The following is a 16106-nucleotide window of genomic DNA, read 5'->3' on the forward strand; positions in this document are numbered from 1 at the left end:
AATAAAAATAAAATCTACCCCTTCATGTGTTTTTATTTTGGATAGTATACTTTATAAAATATATATTTAATTTTTATTTTTTTTCCCCCCCAGAAATTCTTCTCACTACAACCACAACACAGCCTCCCGCAACTCAGCCCTCAACCCAGCTTTCGGAAGTAAACATCCCTCTTTCGCTGGGTGTATGTCCGCTGGGTCCTGTTCCCCTTACAACAGATCAGCTTTACCAGCAAGCAATGGAAGATGCGGCATGGCATCATATGCCTCACCCCTCAGACTCAGAGAGGATACGGTGTGTCTTAATGTTTATATGGGGAGGGGTGGGTGGGGAGTTGCTTTTGCCTTTTTTAGAAGAAGCAGATCTTGTATTTTGTAACTGGTTTAAGGATTTGGGTGACGATGGCATAAAGAGTAGATGCGCATTAATGACTGTAAATACATTTATAGCTGCAATAATTTTAATTAGAACTTTTGTGTCTGCTAATCTTTCAAAAGGCAATACCTCCCCCGGAATCCGTGCCCGACGCCGCAGTATCACCACCAGATGCCCCCGCCACATTCGGACACAGTAGAGTTCTACCAGCGACTTTCCACAGAGACACTCTTCTTTATCTTTTACTATTTGGAGGTACGATACAACTCGTGTGCACTTTGCCTATGTTATCAGATTTGTATTAAACCCCAGAATAGTAGCAATATGGTCATAGAGAAATTTTGCTTTCTCCAGCCTTGTGCTTGGATAGTGAATTGATTTGATCAGGGTTTTCAGGCGGGCAAGCTTACTCTGTTGCTTTAAAGCAGTCTCCTCTGTAGATATCATTGATGCAGATTATCATTACCCCATTGATTTCAGCTGCCAGTAATACATCAAGACTTTATTATTCTAGCAGCTATAAGAATTTCATGGCCTAGAGCTTGAAATGATCACAATGTTGACTTGCATTGATCAGTGTGCTGTCTGTCACTCCCCGGGTTCTGCTTCATTGCTAGATGTGAAGACAGCTGATCAGTGGGGCTGCCAGATGTTAGACCCCTAACGATCTGATAGTGATGACCTCTATATAATGTGTAAAATATATATATATATATATATATATATATATATATATATATATATATATATATATATATATATATATATCCCTTCCCATGATAAACGTTTTCCGATCTGATCACCCCTTGTGCCTTTTTTTTTTGTGAACTCTGCTGTTTTAGATTTTTAGCGTGTTGTTGTAACTCTTGTCTTCAGCTTGGACCAGATCTTAAACAGTTGCCCATTTATGAACTGTCCCCTTATTACCTTATCGCTCCAAAAAAAATTTCTCTGAAAGCAGAAGAGTTAAGCACAGATCAGTCTGTGGGGATAATGTTTTTGGTCCGTAGACTGCTCTGTGAGCTTTAGATCAGTTTTTTAAGTGCACACTAGGGGTCAAAGTATGAAGGAAAAGAGAAAAATTCAGCTACTATTTGTCTTAATAAAACATTGTGCTCTGTTGCAATGTTGCTTATATGTTAGGTGTGAAAGTTGGCTGGATGGTGAAAACATTTAATGCTCTGGAATTCTTTAAGAATTTTTTTTAAATTGTTCCCTATTAGCTAAACTCAAAGAACACGAAAAATGTAGCAAAGCCAATAAAGGCCGTAAAATAAAACTGCTCGGAGCACTACGGGATTCAGCTGTAAAGTAATAGCTGTTCATTTACTGCCTTCAACCACACATTGTCTGATTTGTAGCAACCACTAGGCTCCATTTCAGATCCGGTCACGTATAACCAATAAAGCCATGCTTTACTCCAAATCCAGCAGATTCTCGGGTCCATGTTTCCGGTTTCTTTTCCAGGGCACTAAAGCACAGTATTTAGCTGCTAAAGCTTTGAAAAAGCAGTCGTGGAGGTTTCACACCAAATACATGATGTGGTTCCAAAGACACGAGGAGCCCAAGACAATAACGGATGAATTCGAGCAGGTTTGTGACATTATCGTGCTCCTTGACGATCCATGCTTAGGACTATAGTCTGTGTTGGGATAGCTCAGTGTAGTAGGCCTGGGCCTTCTTCCCACCAATCTTCTGCTGAATGTGTCCAGCATTGTCCAGAATGATGGTGGCTGAACTTATGGTAGCGGATCTGTTAGTTTCGGTGACTCCTCCAGCAGTCTCTGCACATGATCTGTCGTACGCTCACATGCCAATTCATGACTAGCCTCGTAGATCGTCGAGCGGAAGGCTTTCCTTCAGAGTGCAGCCTTTTTCTTCATTCTGAAAGGCTCAGTGTTTTTGAGGAAGGTATAGTAAGTGCTAAATTTTCCTGCCCCATGGGAGGAGAAAAAACAAAAACAACCCAGTTAACACCTTTTACAGGTTATTTTCTCATTCAAAAGGCATCCCCTATACTATGGGTAAGGGGAGAACTGTCTGACTGCCATGAGAACCAGTCTATCATATGCACGGTCAAGCGGTCAGCAAGCTCATGACCCAGGATCGCTAGGTGCCATGGTGGTCAGACCCCCAGCAACCGAAAAGTTATCCCTTAACCCGTGGATGACTTTTTAAACTAGAAGTCACTTAGTGTTCTCCATCTGGAGAGGGTCTACTTGCTGCAGAATGTCCTGCGTGACAGCCAGGTTCCCATTGCAGTAGCGGGGCTCAGGGCCCACTCTCCCAGGGGCAACTCCCCTCGCTGCCATTTAGCTGTTTAGTCGCAATCAGTGACAACCATGGCATCAAAGGAGTTTGACAGAGGGAGGTGTCCCCCTGATTAATGCTTTTATTAGTTTTGCTCTCTGTAGGAGTAAAACAATGACCCATTTGGGGATATTTGCAGACTAGAGTTGAGACATGCTTACCGATGCCTGCTATGGAAATTATCTACAGCACTGCTCCAATGATTTTTTTTTTTTTGTGGTTTTTAATGTTTGTTTTTTGTTCTCTTCCCTACAGGGGACGTATATTTACTTTGACTATGAAAAATGGGGCCAGAGGAAGAAAGAAGGGTTCACGTTCGAATACCGTTACCTGGAAGACCGTGACTTACAGTGACCTCTCGAACACGTTCAGCCTTCCAGTTTCACATGGGCAAACCGTGACCGGGGAAATAAGAGGGGAGGGCAGAAGACTTCACGTCTCATTCCCGAGAAGAGTTGGGAGGAGGGGAAATTCGGACAAACACTTTAATGCATGCAGTTACAAAAAAAAAAATCTATTAAATGGGATTAGATTGTGCTTGGTGGTGGAGAGAGGATAAGAACGTGATCAACACCCAACATCTCACAACACCCTCTTGACTTTTCAGAAGAATTAAAGGACAAGAAGTAGAGTAACATTTTTTTTAATGTATTTGGTTAAAATGTAAAAAAAAAACTAAATGAACAAATTGCATAAAAGTCTTTTGAAAGAGGAAGGAAAAGCTATTCTTCCCCTCCTGGATATTGCTGCAGGTGGGAAGTTCTTGTCTCTCTACCCAGACGGGTTTCTACTGGCTGCCATTTGTTTTTTCCTCTTTAAACAACAAGAAAAAACTTTTTGTTTTCTATCATTTTGTCCTCTCTTTTTTTGGCAGATACTGGATCTTTTTGTTTTTGATAACAAGTGCATCAAAGTTTAAAGTGTTTTGTTTTTTTATTTTCCACCCTCCCTTTGCCACTTATCCTCCCTACCCCTCCCATCCTCGATTACACGTATCTATACCGATGGAATTAATGGTATGGAAAGCTGGTTTAAAATATTTTTCGTAACCTATTTTCATTTTGGAAAATATTTATGAATAAATAGTTTTATATGATGTCTTCTCATGCAAGAATATTAATGTGGCTCAAGTTCTTTCACTGTTTTTTATTCATTCTCCGGCTCTATACAAGGAGGAAAATGTGTCCAAAAGAAAAAAAAAAACACACAATCATACTAAACTGAACAGTGCATTTAGGCACTACATTACTGCTCAGCATAGCCCTGGATGCAGCTGCCATTGATTCCTATGAAAAGGCTATACACTGCATGGGACATCTGCCAAAGGCTAGGTGCCCACTGTCCGGCACATACACTCAAGAGGCACGCCAGTCAGGATGGATGCCAAGGCATCTGACCAACTTATGGACCCATTGCTTTTTTTTTTTTGTTTTAAATATATATTTCTTTACGTGGCCCTTTGTATAGGAAAGCATAATAATAATTTTATTTTTTATAGCACCAACATATTCCGCAGCACTTTACAAATTTTAGGGGGGACTTATACAGATAATACAGAATAAGCATATCTCATATCGAAAGGAGTGAGGGCCCTGCTCGCAAGCTTACAGTCTATGAGGAAATGGGGGAGACACAAAAGGCAAGAATAATGCAGCCTTGATATACTAAATAGGATAAATAATAATACATGGACTGGTCGCCTGCCAGTATGTGTACAGTCCTGACTGAGGCTATTAAGTGCATGGTTGGTATGAACCTGAAATTGAAGATTTTAATATGGGGGAAAACTGGGATGGACTGTGTGTGTGTGTGTGTGTGTGTTAAGTCATTGGCAGAACGGAGGGCACGTGTAGGGTGGTAGACTGAGACAAGGGAGGAGATGTAGGGGGGTACTGAAGCATGGAGCGCTTTGTGGGTAAGCATGATAAGTTTAAATTGAACTCTATATTGGATGGGTAACCAATGCAATGACTGGCACAGGGAAGAGGCATCGGTGTAGCGGTTGGCGAGGAATATGATCCTGGCTGCTGCGTTAAGGACAGATTGGAGAGGGGAGAGTTTAGTAAGAGGGAGCCCGATAAGTAGAGAGTTGCAGTAGTCCAGACTGGAATGAATAAGAGCTACAGTAAGAGTTTTTGCCGAGTCAAAGGTGAGAAAAGTCCTGATTCTTGAGATGTTTTTGAGGTGTAGATGACATGAACGAGCGAGTGATTTGATGTGAGGAGTGAAGGAAAGATCTGAATCAAAAATGACCCCAAGACAGCGGGCTTGTTGCTGGGGAGTAATGGTTGAGCCACAAACGGAAATGCTAATATCAGGCAGGTTAGGTTAGTGGAGGGAGGAAATACAAGTAGTTCAGTTTTTGACAGATTCAATTTTAGTCAGAGGGAGGACATAATGTTAGACACAGCAGAAAGACAATCACTGGTCTTTTGTAATGCAGGGGTGATGTCCGGAGCAGCGGTGTATAATTGGGTGTCATCAGCATAGAGATGGTACTGAAAACTGGATCTGCTGATTGTCCAATGGGAGCGGTGTATAAGGAGAAAAGAAGTGGGCCTAGGTCTGATCCTTGAGGAACCCCGACAATAAGGGGAAGGAGAGGAGGAGCCGGCGAAAGACCGAGAAAGAGCGGTCAGAGAGATAGGAGGAGAATCAGGAGAGAACAGTGTCCTTGAGGCCAATAGTGCGGAGCATAGTGAGGAGCTGGTGATCCACAGTGTCGAATGCTGCGGAGAGATCCAGGAGAATCAGTAGTGACCATTAGATTTAGCTGTTAGTAGATCATTAGAGACTTTACTGAGGGCAGTTTCAGTAGAATGTAAGGAGCGGAAACCAGATTGTAAAGGGTCAAGAAGAGAGTTGTCAGAGATAGCGGATGAGACGGGAGTGGACCAGGCGTTCCAGGAGTTGAGATAAAGGGAAGATTGGAAACAGGTCTGTAGTTGGCCGTGCAGTTCTTGTCAAGGGATGGTTTTTTAAGTAATGGATGTATGCTGGCATGCTTAAAAGAAGAGGGAAAGATACCAGATGAGAGGGCGAGGTTGAAAATTTTAGTGAGGTGAGTGGTGACAGCTGGAGAAAGGGACTGAAGGAGATGTGAGGGAATAGGGTCACTGGTGCAGGTGGTAGGGCGAGAAGATGCAAGGAGCCTGATCACTTCATCTTCCGTGACTGGTTCGAAGTCAGAAAGTGAGCAGGATACAATGTGGTGGGGGGGGAGCATGCATAATGTTTTGGGATTGGGAGAAAATTTCCTGTCGGATATGGTAAATTTTTTCTTTGAAATAATTGGCCAGATCGTCAGCGCTGAGGTCGGTGGTCGGGGCCTGTGCTGTTTGACTGAGGAGAGAATGAAACGTGTCAGAGTCATTTAGGATTATTGGAAAGTGAGATGATAAGGTTGTTAAAGTAGGTTTGTTTGGAGAGGTGAAGGGCAGTTATATGTTTTCAGTATAAATTTATAATGGAGGAAATCTTCGGGCAGATTTGATTTTCTCCACAGCCGTTCAGCGCACCTGGAGTACCTCTGGAGAAGACGTGTTTGAGGCGTGTGCCAGGGTTGTCGCTGTCTATGCTGAATTGTTCTTTGTGTAGGAGGTGCGGCTTCATCCAGGGAGCATAGCATTATTTCGTTATAATGCTTCAATGCAGAGTCAGGACATGAGAGGGAGGAGATTGGGGCCAATGATTGCAACTTTTTCATAAATTTCTGGGTGTTAATGGCGCGTAAATTTCTATAAGTATGGAAAGTGGGGGGGTCTTGAGTAGAGTCACATAGTCTGCTTTGCTTTACTATACAGTAAAACTAATAATATGCAGACTCATACCTGGAAGATGGCCTCCATCTGGTGAATGGGAATGTTACCGTATATGTCAGAAGTTCCAGATGTATACATTACTAAGTGCACAGATACAGAGTATATACTTGGCCTAATTATACCAGCGTTTGTTTTTTTTTTCCCTCTCGCACATTATCCTCAAAGAGACACGAACATCCTGCTGTAAGAAAATTTAATTAATGTAATTTAACTGAAAAAAAATGAAGTGGAGTATAATTGTATGTTCTCCCCGTGTTTGCGTGGGTTTCCTCCAGGTTCTCCGGTTTCCTGCCACACTCCAAAGACATCCTGATAGGGAATGTAGATTGTGAGCCCAGTGGGGACAGTGCCCATAATCTGTGTAAATTGTCTGAATTGTAAAGCGCTGCAGAATATGTTGGTGCTATATAAATAAGATTATTATTATAAGTTGGTGTGCATGCAAAATAGGAGCATGTTCACACTAGCCATTAAACAGGCAGACAAAATTAACATATACCCTGCTGTATGTAAAGGCCATGCTACATATAAATAATATGGGAGACTTAAACACCGGTTTTGATTAAAAAAGAAAAAAAAAAAAACATAAAAGCTATCCCACCGCAACAAGGTGTACCCACAAAACATAAAAGCTATCCCACCGCAACAAGGTGTACCCACAAAACATAAAAGCTATCCCACCGCAACAAGGTGTACCCACAAAACATAAAAGCTATCCCACCGTGACAAGGTGTACCCAAATCTGGACAGTCCTAGCCTCTAGTATTGAAACATTACCATGTGTCAAAGGGACGTCATTATGAATAAGGGCTGGGTGCACTTTTGCTGGGCATCCATTCGGGACCCGGTACTGCTCTGCCCTTAGTCACTTTGACCATGGTGAGGTTTTAATTCTAGAAGTTAGGACTGTCCTGACTGGTTAGACCTTGTTGTGGTGGGATGGCTTTTACGTTTTGTTTTTTTTATCATCAAAAACTGTGTTTACTAAGTACACCATGTTATTTATATACACTATTGTTTTTTACTTACAGCAGGGTATATGCTCATTTTGTTTCTGTCTTAGGTTTTGTCTGTTTAATGGCCAGTGTGAACATGCTCCTATTTTGCATGCATATCAACTTGTACTCCAATTCATTTTTTTTCAGTTAAGTTATCCTCCGAGACCTGTCCAACTTTGATCCTCGTTGCCATGTCTCGGCCAATGCAAGTCAATGTCTTTGTGGGGGGAAAAAAAGACTCCTAGCACTCAATTGTCATCCGTATCTTTCTGTTTAATGGATAGGAAGAGCTAAGACGTTTTTTGGGGGAGAAAACTAGATGCAACAAGGATTGTAGAAGCTAAAACATGAACCAAAAATGGGTCCAGCACACTGATGATGCACAAAGATTGTTTTTTTTTTTTTCAGCACATGTGAGGGGGAAAAAAATAACTAAAGTTTGAAACCGGCCTAACTGCAAAGGAGCGTTCTGTAGAAAAGGATACAGAAAGATAAAACCAATAATACGTCTTCAGTTCTTATTATTTAGGCTGCACACTCTGGCTGGCAGGAGCTGTGGACTCTGGTCATGTGACCTTGATGACATCATCATAGGTCCTTCTGCACTTCTATGTTGCTGCCTGCTTATGATTGGTCAGTGTTGTATAGGAGGTAGAAGTACACGCCCCCAGTGAAAAATAGGCACTTGGGTTAGCTTTAGTTAACTCATTAGGTGCCAAATATTTGCTAATATCTCAGCAATGAAGAGGCAAAAAAAAAGTTATTCTGCTTTGTAGCTACTGTTACTTTGTATCTAGCTGAACATCAGATGTTTGGTGAAAGGTCTCTTTAATACACTCTGGACTACAATGATCTGAAAATACACTTTAACAGTTTAGTACATCGTAGATCTTGGCCATTTCTCTTGTTTATGCTCGATTTGGTTTACATTAAATGGATTGTCTCACCAGAGAAGTATCGCATGTGCAAAAGAAAAGCCTGTACGGGTCAGACAGGGTGCGGGTCCCTGATCTATCTTCAGAGGAGAAGTCTCCCCAAACCTGGCTGATGTCTGACATGTTATCAGCACAGAATGACTGTGCAAACCAAGCACACGTGCTTGGTGTACTATGACATGGGAAAACATTTAAGTGCACATTCTAACCTGTTTGTGCTCCACCCTCACCCTCTTCTTTGACAGTTCTGTCTTCATAGAGCCAGAAAAGGGTGAAGATAGATGGAAAACAAGCTGGTGGGAAGGTGTGTAAAAATCACTGGCCGTGATGAACAGAGCGCCTGTGCTTGGTTTGAACAGTCATTGTTCTAACGGAGTCCCTTTAAACATAGAGACTACTAGCCAAAAGTAAATTATCTGTCCATGTTTGACGCCCATAAATGAGAATTTACACATCTAAACTATAAACTCATAAATTATTAAAGGAGTTGTCCAGTAACTGTGACAGTGTACAGGGCGCAAAATGCTATGATTTACCAGTGTGACCTCCTGTATACGAGTTGCGTACTTCTGAATACACACATAGAAGTGAATTGAGAGTAGCCGGACACATCTCCCGTCACTGCAAGTATACAAATCTCATCCATGCCGTCAGCCCAGCTGCTAATCAGGACCCCCACCCCCCGATTAGCCACTGGATTGGCACAGAACCCCCATGATTAGCAGCTGGGTGTTTGTCCACGTATCACCATTGTTCTTCCCGCACTTTGGGTTTTCGCGCCAGCTGAGGGTTGAATTGAGAGTTATATCGTCTCTTTCTGTCATCCATCTCCTGCTCTGGGGCGGACGGCTCCTTGTTACCAGACATCAGAGCGGCAGCACGCACCCTCTCTGCAGCTTCCCTCTTCAGCCGCTCCTGTCTCAGCTGCTCCATTGATGGGTTGGACGCCCTGAATGGAGGAAGACGCGATGTTAGACATCTGAGCAATAAAGCACAGTCGTCGTCCCCCCCAATAAAATAACACCTATAGTCCCCTCCAATGTGGGTGTTAGCACTGACGCTCCCGGGGCTATCGTGACATTATGTCACGCAATCCCTGTGGCCAATCAGCGCTCCCTTCACTCTCTCCTCCTTCAGACCAAATCAAGATATCTGGAGGAAGTGAGAGGAGCAGCCGCAGCTCCCACTTCCTCCAGATATCTATTACAGCCATAGGAGGAGAGTGAAGCCAGTGCTGATTGGCAGCAGGGATTGTGTGACATAATGTCACGCTATCCCTGAGAGAATCAGTGCCGACATCGATGGAACAGGTGAGTAAAAGGGGGCAACCCCTTTAAGGAAATTGTATGCATAATTTTCTAGCTATACCTTTGGCAGAGGATTAACCCCTTGATGGATTTGTGCACTACATTTATGATATACGGGTGTATCTGCAGTGCTCAGGGCAAGTGCTGATGACCGCAGTTTAACCCCTTAGTCATCCAGAGCTGCTGGCATACACAATGGGAAAAGCTCCTTACACTCTGGCTTCTCAGCCCTCATCATGGCAATATATGGAACTCTAAGGAGTAAGATTAGGGGGGAACAAAGGAACTTCTCTGTCCCCCAGATCCAAGTTGGGACAGTTGTAGCCATTACTTATTCTATACACCAGCATTTCTGGTTGCATTGGGGAAGGAAAAATAAAGTAACATGACTTTATCACTAACCTGATAGGAGCAAGTAACTCCTTGACATTGGAAAAGGAAGTGTTCTAGTTAGCGGACGCACCGACCAGGTGCACTATGGCTCCTCACTCACCCCTTCTTCTCGTTTCCTTTCTCCTTCGCTCTCTTCTGCTCCTTTTTATCAGAGTGCCTCTTTTTCTCGCCTGTTTTCTTACGCAGGTATTTCTCCATTTCCTTCATCGGGTCCAGGATCCCCTTCAGCTTTTCATCCTTTGCCGTTTCCTCTTTCTCCTTGCGGTGGGCAGGAGCTTCTTGGTACCAGGGACGAGACGTCTGGGCTTCAGCCGCGCTTTGACCCAGATAGGTCAGAATCCCCAAAGCTTTTTCTTGCCGTTCCTATAACAATCGATAACGACCACGATGGAATTTACTTTTCCAGGATAAACGTCTAATGGAGCAGAATAAATTACCTTCTCTTTAAGCTTCTCCTCTTCGTATTCCTTGTTCCCACGGGTTGTTCCTTTTCCCTCCTCCACATCTTGAAAGAAGTTGATGTGTCCGGACTCCTCGCTCAGCTCCACCGCTGCTGACCGGTCGGTGGAGGACGCCTCTGGTAAGGACAGCCGGGATTTTTTACGCAGAAAATCAGTTCGAGCCTAAAATGTGAAACGGATGGAGACAAACGATGACATGACATTGCGACTATTCAACTTTATTATTACTGTTGTTCCAACCAGCAGAATATCAGGGGCCTAATATTCCGGAAAGTGGTAGTGCAGCTTAAGCCTATGAAGGTTTATAAGCCCAGACCAACCCTGGTTGTACAGAGAAGCTGTCGTACTACTTTTATTACCCCTGAATCCCCCTGTGGAGCATGATGGTGGCAGCACTCAGTCACTGGCTTCATCTGTAGTCAAGGACATATTAAAACATTTGTTTACATCTTGTTGCCTTGGAGACCGACCACCGATGCTACAGAGAGAGAGCCCACGGATATCAATAAGTCGTCCGTGTGGTACAGGACAGGTCCTCCAAGGGAAGACAGGATGGTTCCGATTGTGGGGGCCTCCACCCATCACTACAACAGGGGGCCCAATAGAGTTATCAGGTCAGTGATCTGCGGCTGCTGGACGGGGGCCCCAAGAGCCGCCTCTTACCTGATGCCATCCGTGGCTCTTCTATTGATTTGCCGGCCTGGCGTGATGTCATCGTTGTGGAGTGAAGCATGTGACATGACACCAGGCCACGGACCTCCCATCCTGCGGTCACAGAATAGTCAGGCCCTCACCTCATCTTTAGTCCCAGGTCCCCTAAATGATGCAGTGATCAGACATCATGGTGTGTGGGACTATTGAAGACCAGGCCAGCGTGCTCGGCCGTCCCCACCATGTGATCACTGCTCCATAGACTCCTCCAGCATGGAGCTGAACCGCTGATCTAAATCCTGTTTATGGAGGCCTCCTCGACCGTTTTAGTATTAGTTAAAGGGGTATTCCCATCTCCAAGATTCTATGCCAATATGTAGCAGGTATAATAATAATATTAGCAAATGCCTCCAACTAGAAATGTAGTATAGTTTATCTGATTAGCCCACGTGCAGGGCATTGCAGTAGCTTAGATATCCATAGTTATGACTACTGACAACTGTCCGTAACCATGGACATCTAAGCTACTGAAATGCTTGCACATGGGCTAATCAGAAGAACTATACTACATTTCTACTTGCAGGTATTTGCTAGTATTTTTATTATTACACCTACTACATATTGGGATATGATATTGGCGATGTGAATACTCCTTTAAGGAGGAGCTAAATTAAAAAAAAAGAAAGCCCTTGATTCTTAGCAGTGTGAACAGTTCCAATACGGACAATCAGGAAAACTAGATACACCCAGTTATTCTGAGCCTGCGCACCTCCTGCTCCGCTAGCTCCGCCCTCTTCCTGCGCTGTCGCTCCTCCTCCGCGGCCTGGGCTTCATCCCTCCGCACCCGCGCAACGTTGTCCTTATTGCGGACGTGCCAGCTCTTTTTCGGCAGAATGTTCATCCTGAAGTCACGTGGCTACCGCTCTGTAAGCCCCGCCCCCTGGCCTCCTTCCTCATACAGTGACGGACGTGTTCTTCCCGGCCTCCGTAGTCGCACGCTTCTCTCTGTTCTGCAGTAAGTCCGGCCCTTGTTTACCAGTCCGCCGCTTTCTTACCAGCGCGGTTTAGCGATTAGCTAAGCAGCAGTATACGTCATAATAACGCGCCTCGTTTCCAATTGGCTGATAGGTAAAGTCACGTGGCCGCAGTGCGTCACGTGAGTTGAACGAACTTAGCTATTTCCTGTGTCGGCCATATTTGTTTTGGGAAGTGATGTCGGAAGTCTTGGTCTGTGAGGGCGCTCGAGGAAAAATACAGTCCTCAGCGTGGTACACAATGCATAAACTGGGCGTCACGCTGATATGGAGACTGGGCCATATGGAGGATATTGGAAATCAGTGCAGGGCGCTATGCGGGCACATGTTGCGGTTTTGCCGCCTAGCAGCGGTGCACAGCGCCGTGCTGTGGTCGTGACTGGTATTGCAAGCTGTGTCCTATTCACTTCTATGGGAGGGAACTTGCACTATTTATTTGTTGGGTGTTTTGCTCTCTGGCGTCCAAGAGATGTCAGACATTGCAGGACACTTGGAATACAGACCCTCACCCTCCTTTACAAAGACCCCAGAAAAGAGATCCCTAAACAGACGCAGAACCAGGAACACATACAGCCCCTGAATGAGGAGAGAACAAGCTATACATGAGGCAGCACAACATTTATCTGATTCCAGGCATTTCCGCACATCGCAGGAGAGACGGCAATTATGGGGTTTAGTTTACCTCAAAGAACTGCAACAACAGATGCGCCCGCACCTAGAAGTCAGCAGACACAGCGGGGTCCGGGCATCAAGGCCGCTACTATTCTATTACACATCATGTTCACATAAGAGCTAGCAGAAATGGTTCTGGCATCGAAATTGAGAAGAGAGGAAACTGTCATCTCCGCCATTTTCTGGGACTATGTCACACCTGTCTTTTGAATGTCCTTTTTTTTAGGGACAAACGGAAATAATAAAACCTAGATCCATTAGATAACCAATGCAGAGGGGCCACATGGACTATCATGGGGCCCGTCTGGGTTCTGTTATGTCTCCATATTTAAAATGGAAGGAAAAGAGCAGCAGAATTTTGCCACTGATTAATGGTGGATTCCAGTGCGCCGTTACTAAGAGGAAAAAGTGACGTGATCACAAAGGTTTCCATAGAATGATGGGAGAGAGCACTGTGCAGATGTCAGGGATAATTACATACAAATGCTTCTCACTAAATTAGAATATCATCAAAAAGTTAATTTATTTCAGTTCTTCAATACGAAAAGTGAAACTCCTATATTATATAGAGTCATTACAAACAGAGTCAGGGGTGGATTAAGAGTAGCTAGGGCCCCGGGCAGTTTAGAAGGCGCAGCCCCCCCCCACACACACACACCTGATGTATCACATGTCACATGATCCCCTGTGATAGTTCACGTGAAATTTGGCACAATATTAATTATAATAATTTTTTTTAGGCTGTGTGCGCACTATGCGTTTTTTAAGCAATTCCGCTGCAGAAACGCTTAAAAAACGCTTGGTAGAAAGTCTGCCATGTTCCCCAATGATAATCCGCATGTGCTGTGCACATGCTGTGGAAATTTCCGCTGTGGATTATCATTGCGGAAAAATCTGCAGCATTACCAATTATTTTGCGGAAGCTCGCCGTTTTCGCCGCCATTGACTTGCATTGGAACGCATGGAATACGCATCACTGCATCTGTACATGCAGAATCCATGCGTTTCAATGTGCGGATGGTACCCAGGTTTGGAGAAGAGGAGACTCTCCTCCGGACCCGGGTACCATAGTACCTGTAAAAAAAAGAAATTAAAAAATAAATATTATACTTACCTTCTGATGGCCCCCGGTGTCTTTATCCAATGCTTTCTGGCTTGCCGGCAGCTCACGATGGTCTAAAAAGGACCTGCCGTGACGTCATTTAGTCATGTGACGGGTCACGCGACCGCTGACGTCGGCAGGCCATCAGAAGGTAATTATATATTTATTTTTTACTATTCTTTTACGGTCACACTATATAAATCCATGCCGGTTGCATGGATTTATATAATGTGACCAAGTTGTCAAGCACTTTCCAAGTGATGCTAAAATCGCTTGGAAAAGCGTTTGATAACCCGCATGCGGAAATGCATGTGAGGAACGCTTCACATCCGCATGTCCCTGGCAGGAAAAACGCATGTAAAATCCGCATGTACAATCCGCATGTACAATCCGCATGCGTTTTTCTGCCAGGGAGATGCAGAAATGCTGAAAAAAAATCCGGAGCATTTCTGCATCGTGGGCACATAGCCTTACATTAATTGTATGACTCAATATTGAGCACACGTAGCCATCTATACACAGCGGGAGGCCACACGGCGCCATCTATACACAGCGGGAGGCCGCACGGCGCCATCTATACACAGCAGGAGGCCGCACGGCACCATCTATACACAGCAGGAGGCCGCACGGCGCCATCTATACACAGCAGGAGGCGGCACGTAGCCATCTATACACAGCGGGAGGCCACAGGGCACCATCTATACACAGCAGGAGGCCGCACGGCGCCATCTATGCACAGCAGGAGGCCGCACGTAGCCATCTATACACAGCGGGAGGCCACACGGCGCCATCTATACACAGCAGGAGCCCGCACAGCGCCATCTATGCACAGCAGGAGGCCGCACGGCGCCATCTATGCACAGCAGGAGGCCGCACGTAGCCATCTATACACAGCGGGAGGCCACACGGCGCCATCTATACACAGCAGGAGGCCGCATGTCGCCATCTATACACAGCAGGAGGCCGCACGGCGTCATCTATACACAGCAGGAGGCCGCACGACGTCATCTATACACAGCAGGAGGCCGCACGGCGCCATCTATACACAGCAGGAGGCCGCACGGCGTCATCTATACACAGCAGGAGGCCGCACGGCGCCATCTATACACAGCAGGAGGCCGCACGGCGCCATCTATGCACAGCAAGAGGCCGCACATAGCCATCTATACACAGCAGGAGGCCGCACGGCGCAACCCCCAGAGACAGCGGGAGGCCGCACGGTGCCATCTATACACAGCAGGAGGTCGCACGGTGCCATCTATACACAGCAGGAGACTGCACGTAGCCATCTATACACAGCAGGAGGCCGCACAGTGCCATCTATAAACAGCGGGAGGCCGCACGTAGCCATCTATACACAGCGGGAGGCCACACGGCGCCATCTATACACAGCAGGAGCCCGCACAGCGCCATCTATACACAGCAGGAGCCCGCACGGCACCATCTATACACAGCAGGAGGCCGCACTGCACCATCTATACACAGCAGGAGGCCGCACGGCGCCATCTATACACAGCAGGAGGCGGCACGTAGCCATCTATACACAGCGGGAGGCCACAGGGCGCCATCTATACACAGCAGGAGGCCGCACGGCGCCATCTATGCACAGCAGGAGGCCGCACGTAGCCATCTATACACAGCGGGAGGCCACACGGCGCCATCTATACACAGCAGGAGCCCGCACAGCGCCATCTATGCACAGCAGGAGGCCACACGGCGCCATCTATGCACAGCAGGAGGCCGCACGTAGCCATCTATACACAGCGGGAGGCCACACGGCGCCATCTATACACAGCAGGAGGCCGCACGGCGTCATCTATACACAGCAGGAGGCCGCACGGCGTCATCTATACACAGCAGGAGGCCGCACGGCGCCATCTATACACAGCAGGAGGCCGCACGGCGCCATCTATACACAGCGGGAGGCCACATGGCGCTATCTATACACAGCAGGAGGCCGCACGGCGCCATCTATGCACAGCAAGAGGCCGCACGTAGCCATCTATACACAGCAGGAGGCCGCACGGCGCACCCCCCAGAGACAGCGGG

The 16106-nt window shown here is 45.8% G+C and overlaps 2 protein-coding genes across 11 annotated transcripts in view; one reads left to right on the top strand and one right to left on the bottom strand.

Annotated features, from left to right (window-relative positions):
• CNOT3 (CCR4-NOT transcription complex subunit 3) overlaps positions 1 to 3797 on the top strand; it is a 39164-nt gene extending 35367 nt beyond the window's left edge. For all 10 annotated transcript variants that reach the window (XM_073656383.1, XM_073656381.1, XM_073656385.1 and 7 more), the window contains 4 exons: positions 94 to 292; positions 496 to 628; positions 1841 to 1966; positions 2939 to 3797. In XM_073656383.1, coding sequence (XP_073512484.1) covers positions 94 to 292; positions 496 to 628; positions 1841 to 1966; positions 2939 to 3037 — 557 coding nt within the window. In that variant the 3' untranslated portion in view covers positions 3038 to 3797. The remainder of the gene's footprint in view (positions 1 to 93; positions 293 to 495; positions 629 to 1840; positions 1967 to 2938) is intronic.
• Positions 3798 to 7069: 3272 nt separating this feature from the next.
• Positions 7070 to 12369, bottom strand: LENG1 (leukocyte receptor cluster member 1). Its single transcript, XM_073656391.1, has 4 exons — positions 12019 to 12369; positions 10575 to 10760; positions 10238 to 10500; positions 7070 to 9386 (listed from the first exon to the last, which is right to left on the bottom strand). Exons 1-4 carry the CDS (start codon positions 12148 to 12150, stop codon positions 9182 to 9184), a joined length of 786 nt encoding a protein of 261 aa, XP_073512492.1. The 5' UTR covers positions 12151 to 12369; the 3' UTR covers positions 7070 to 9181.
• Between the last annotated feature and the right edge of the window lie 3737 nt (positions 12370 to 16106).

Source organism: Phyllobates terribilis, unplaced genomic scaffold, assembly GCF_046119375.1.
Source record: "Phyllobates terribilis strain yellow unplaced genomic scaffold, ASM4611937v1 Scaffold_12__6_contigs__length_324123572, whole genome shotgun sequence".
Classification (NCBI taxonomy): Eukaryota; Metazoa; Chordata; class Amphibia; order Anura; family Dendrobatidae; genus Phyllobates; species Phyllobates terribilis.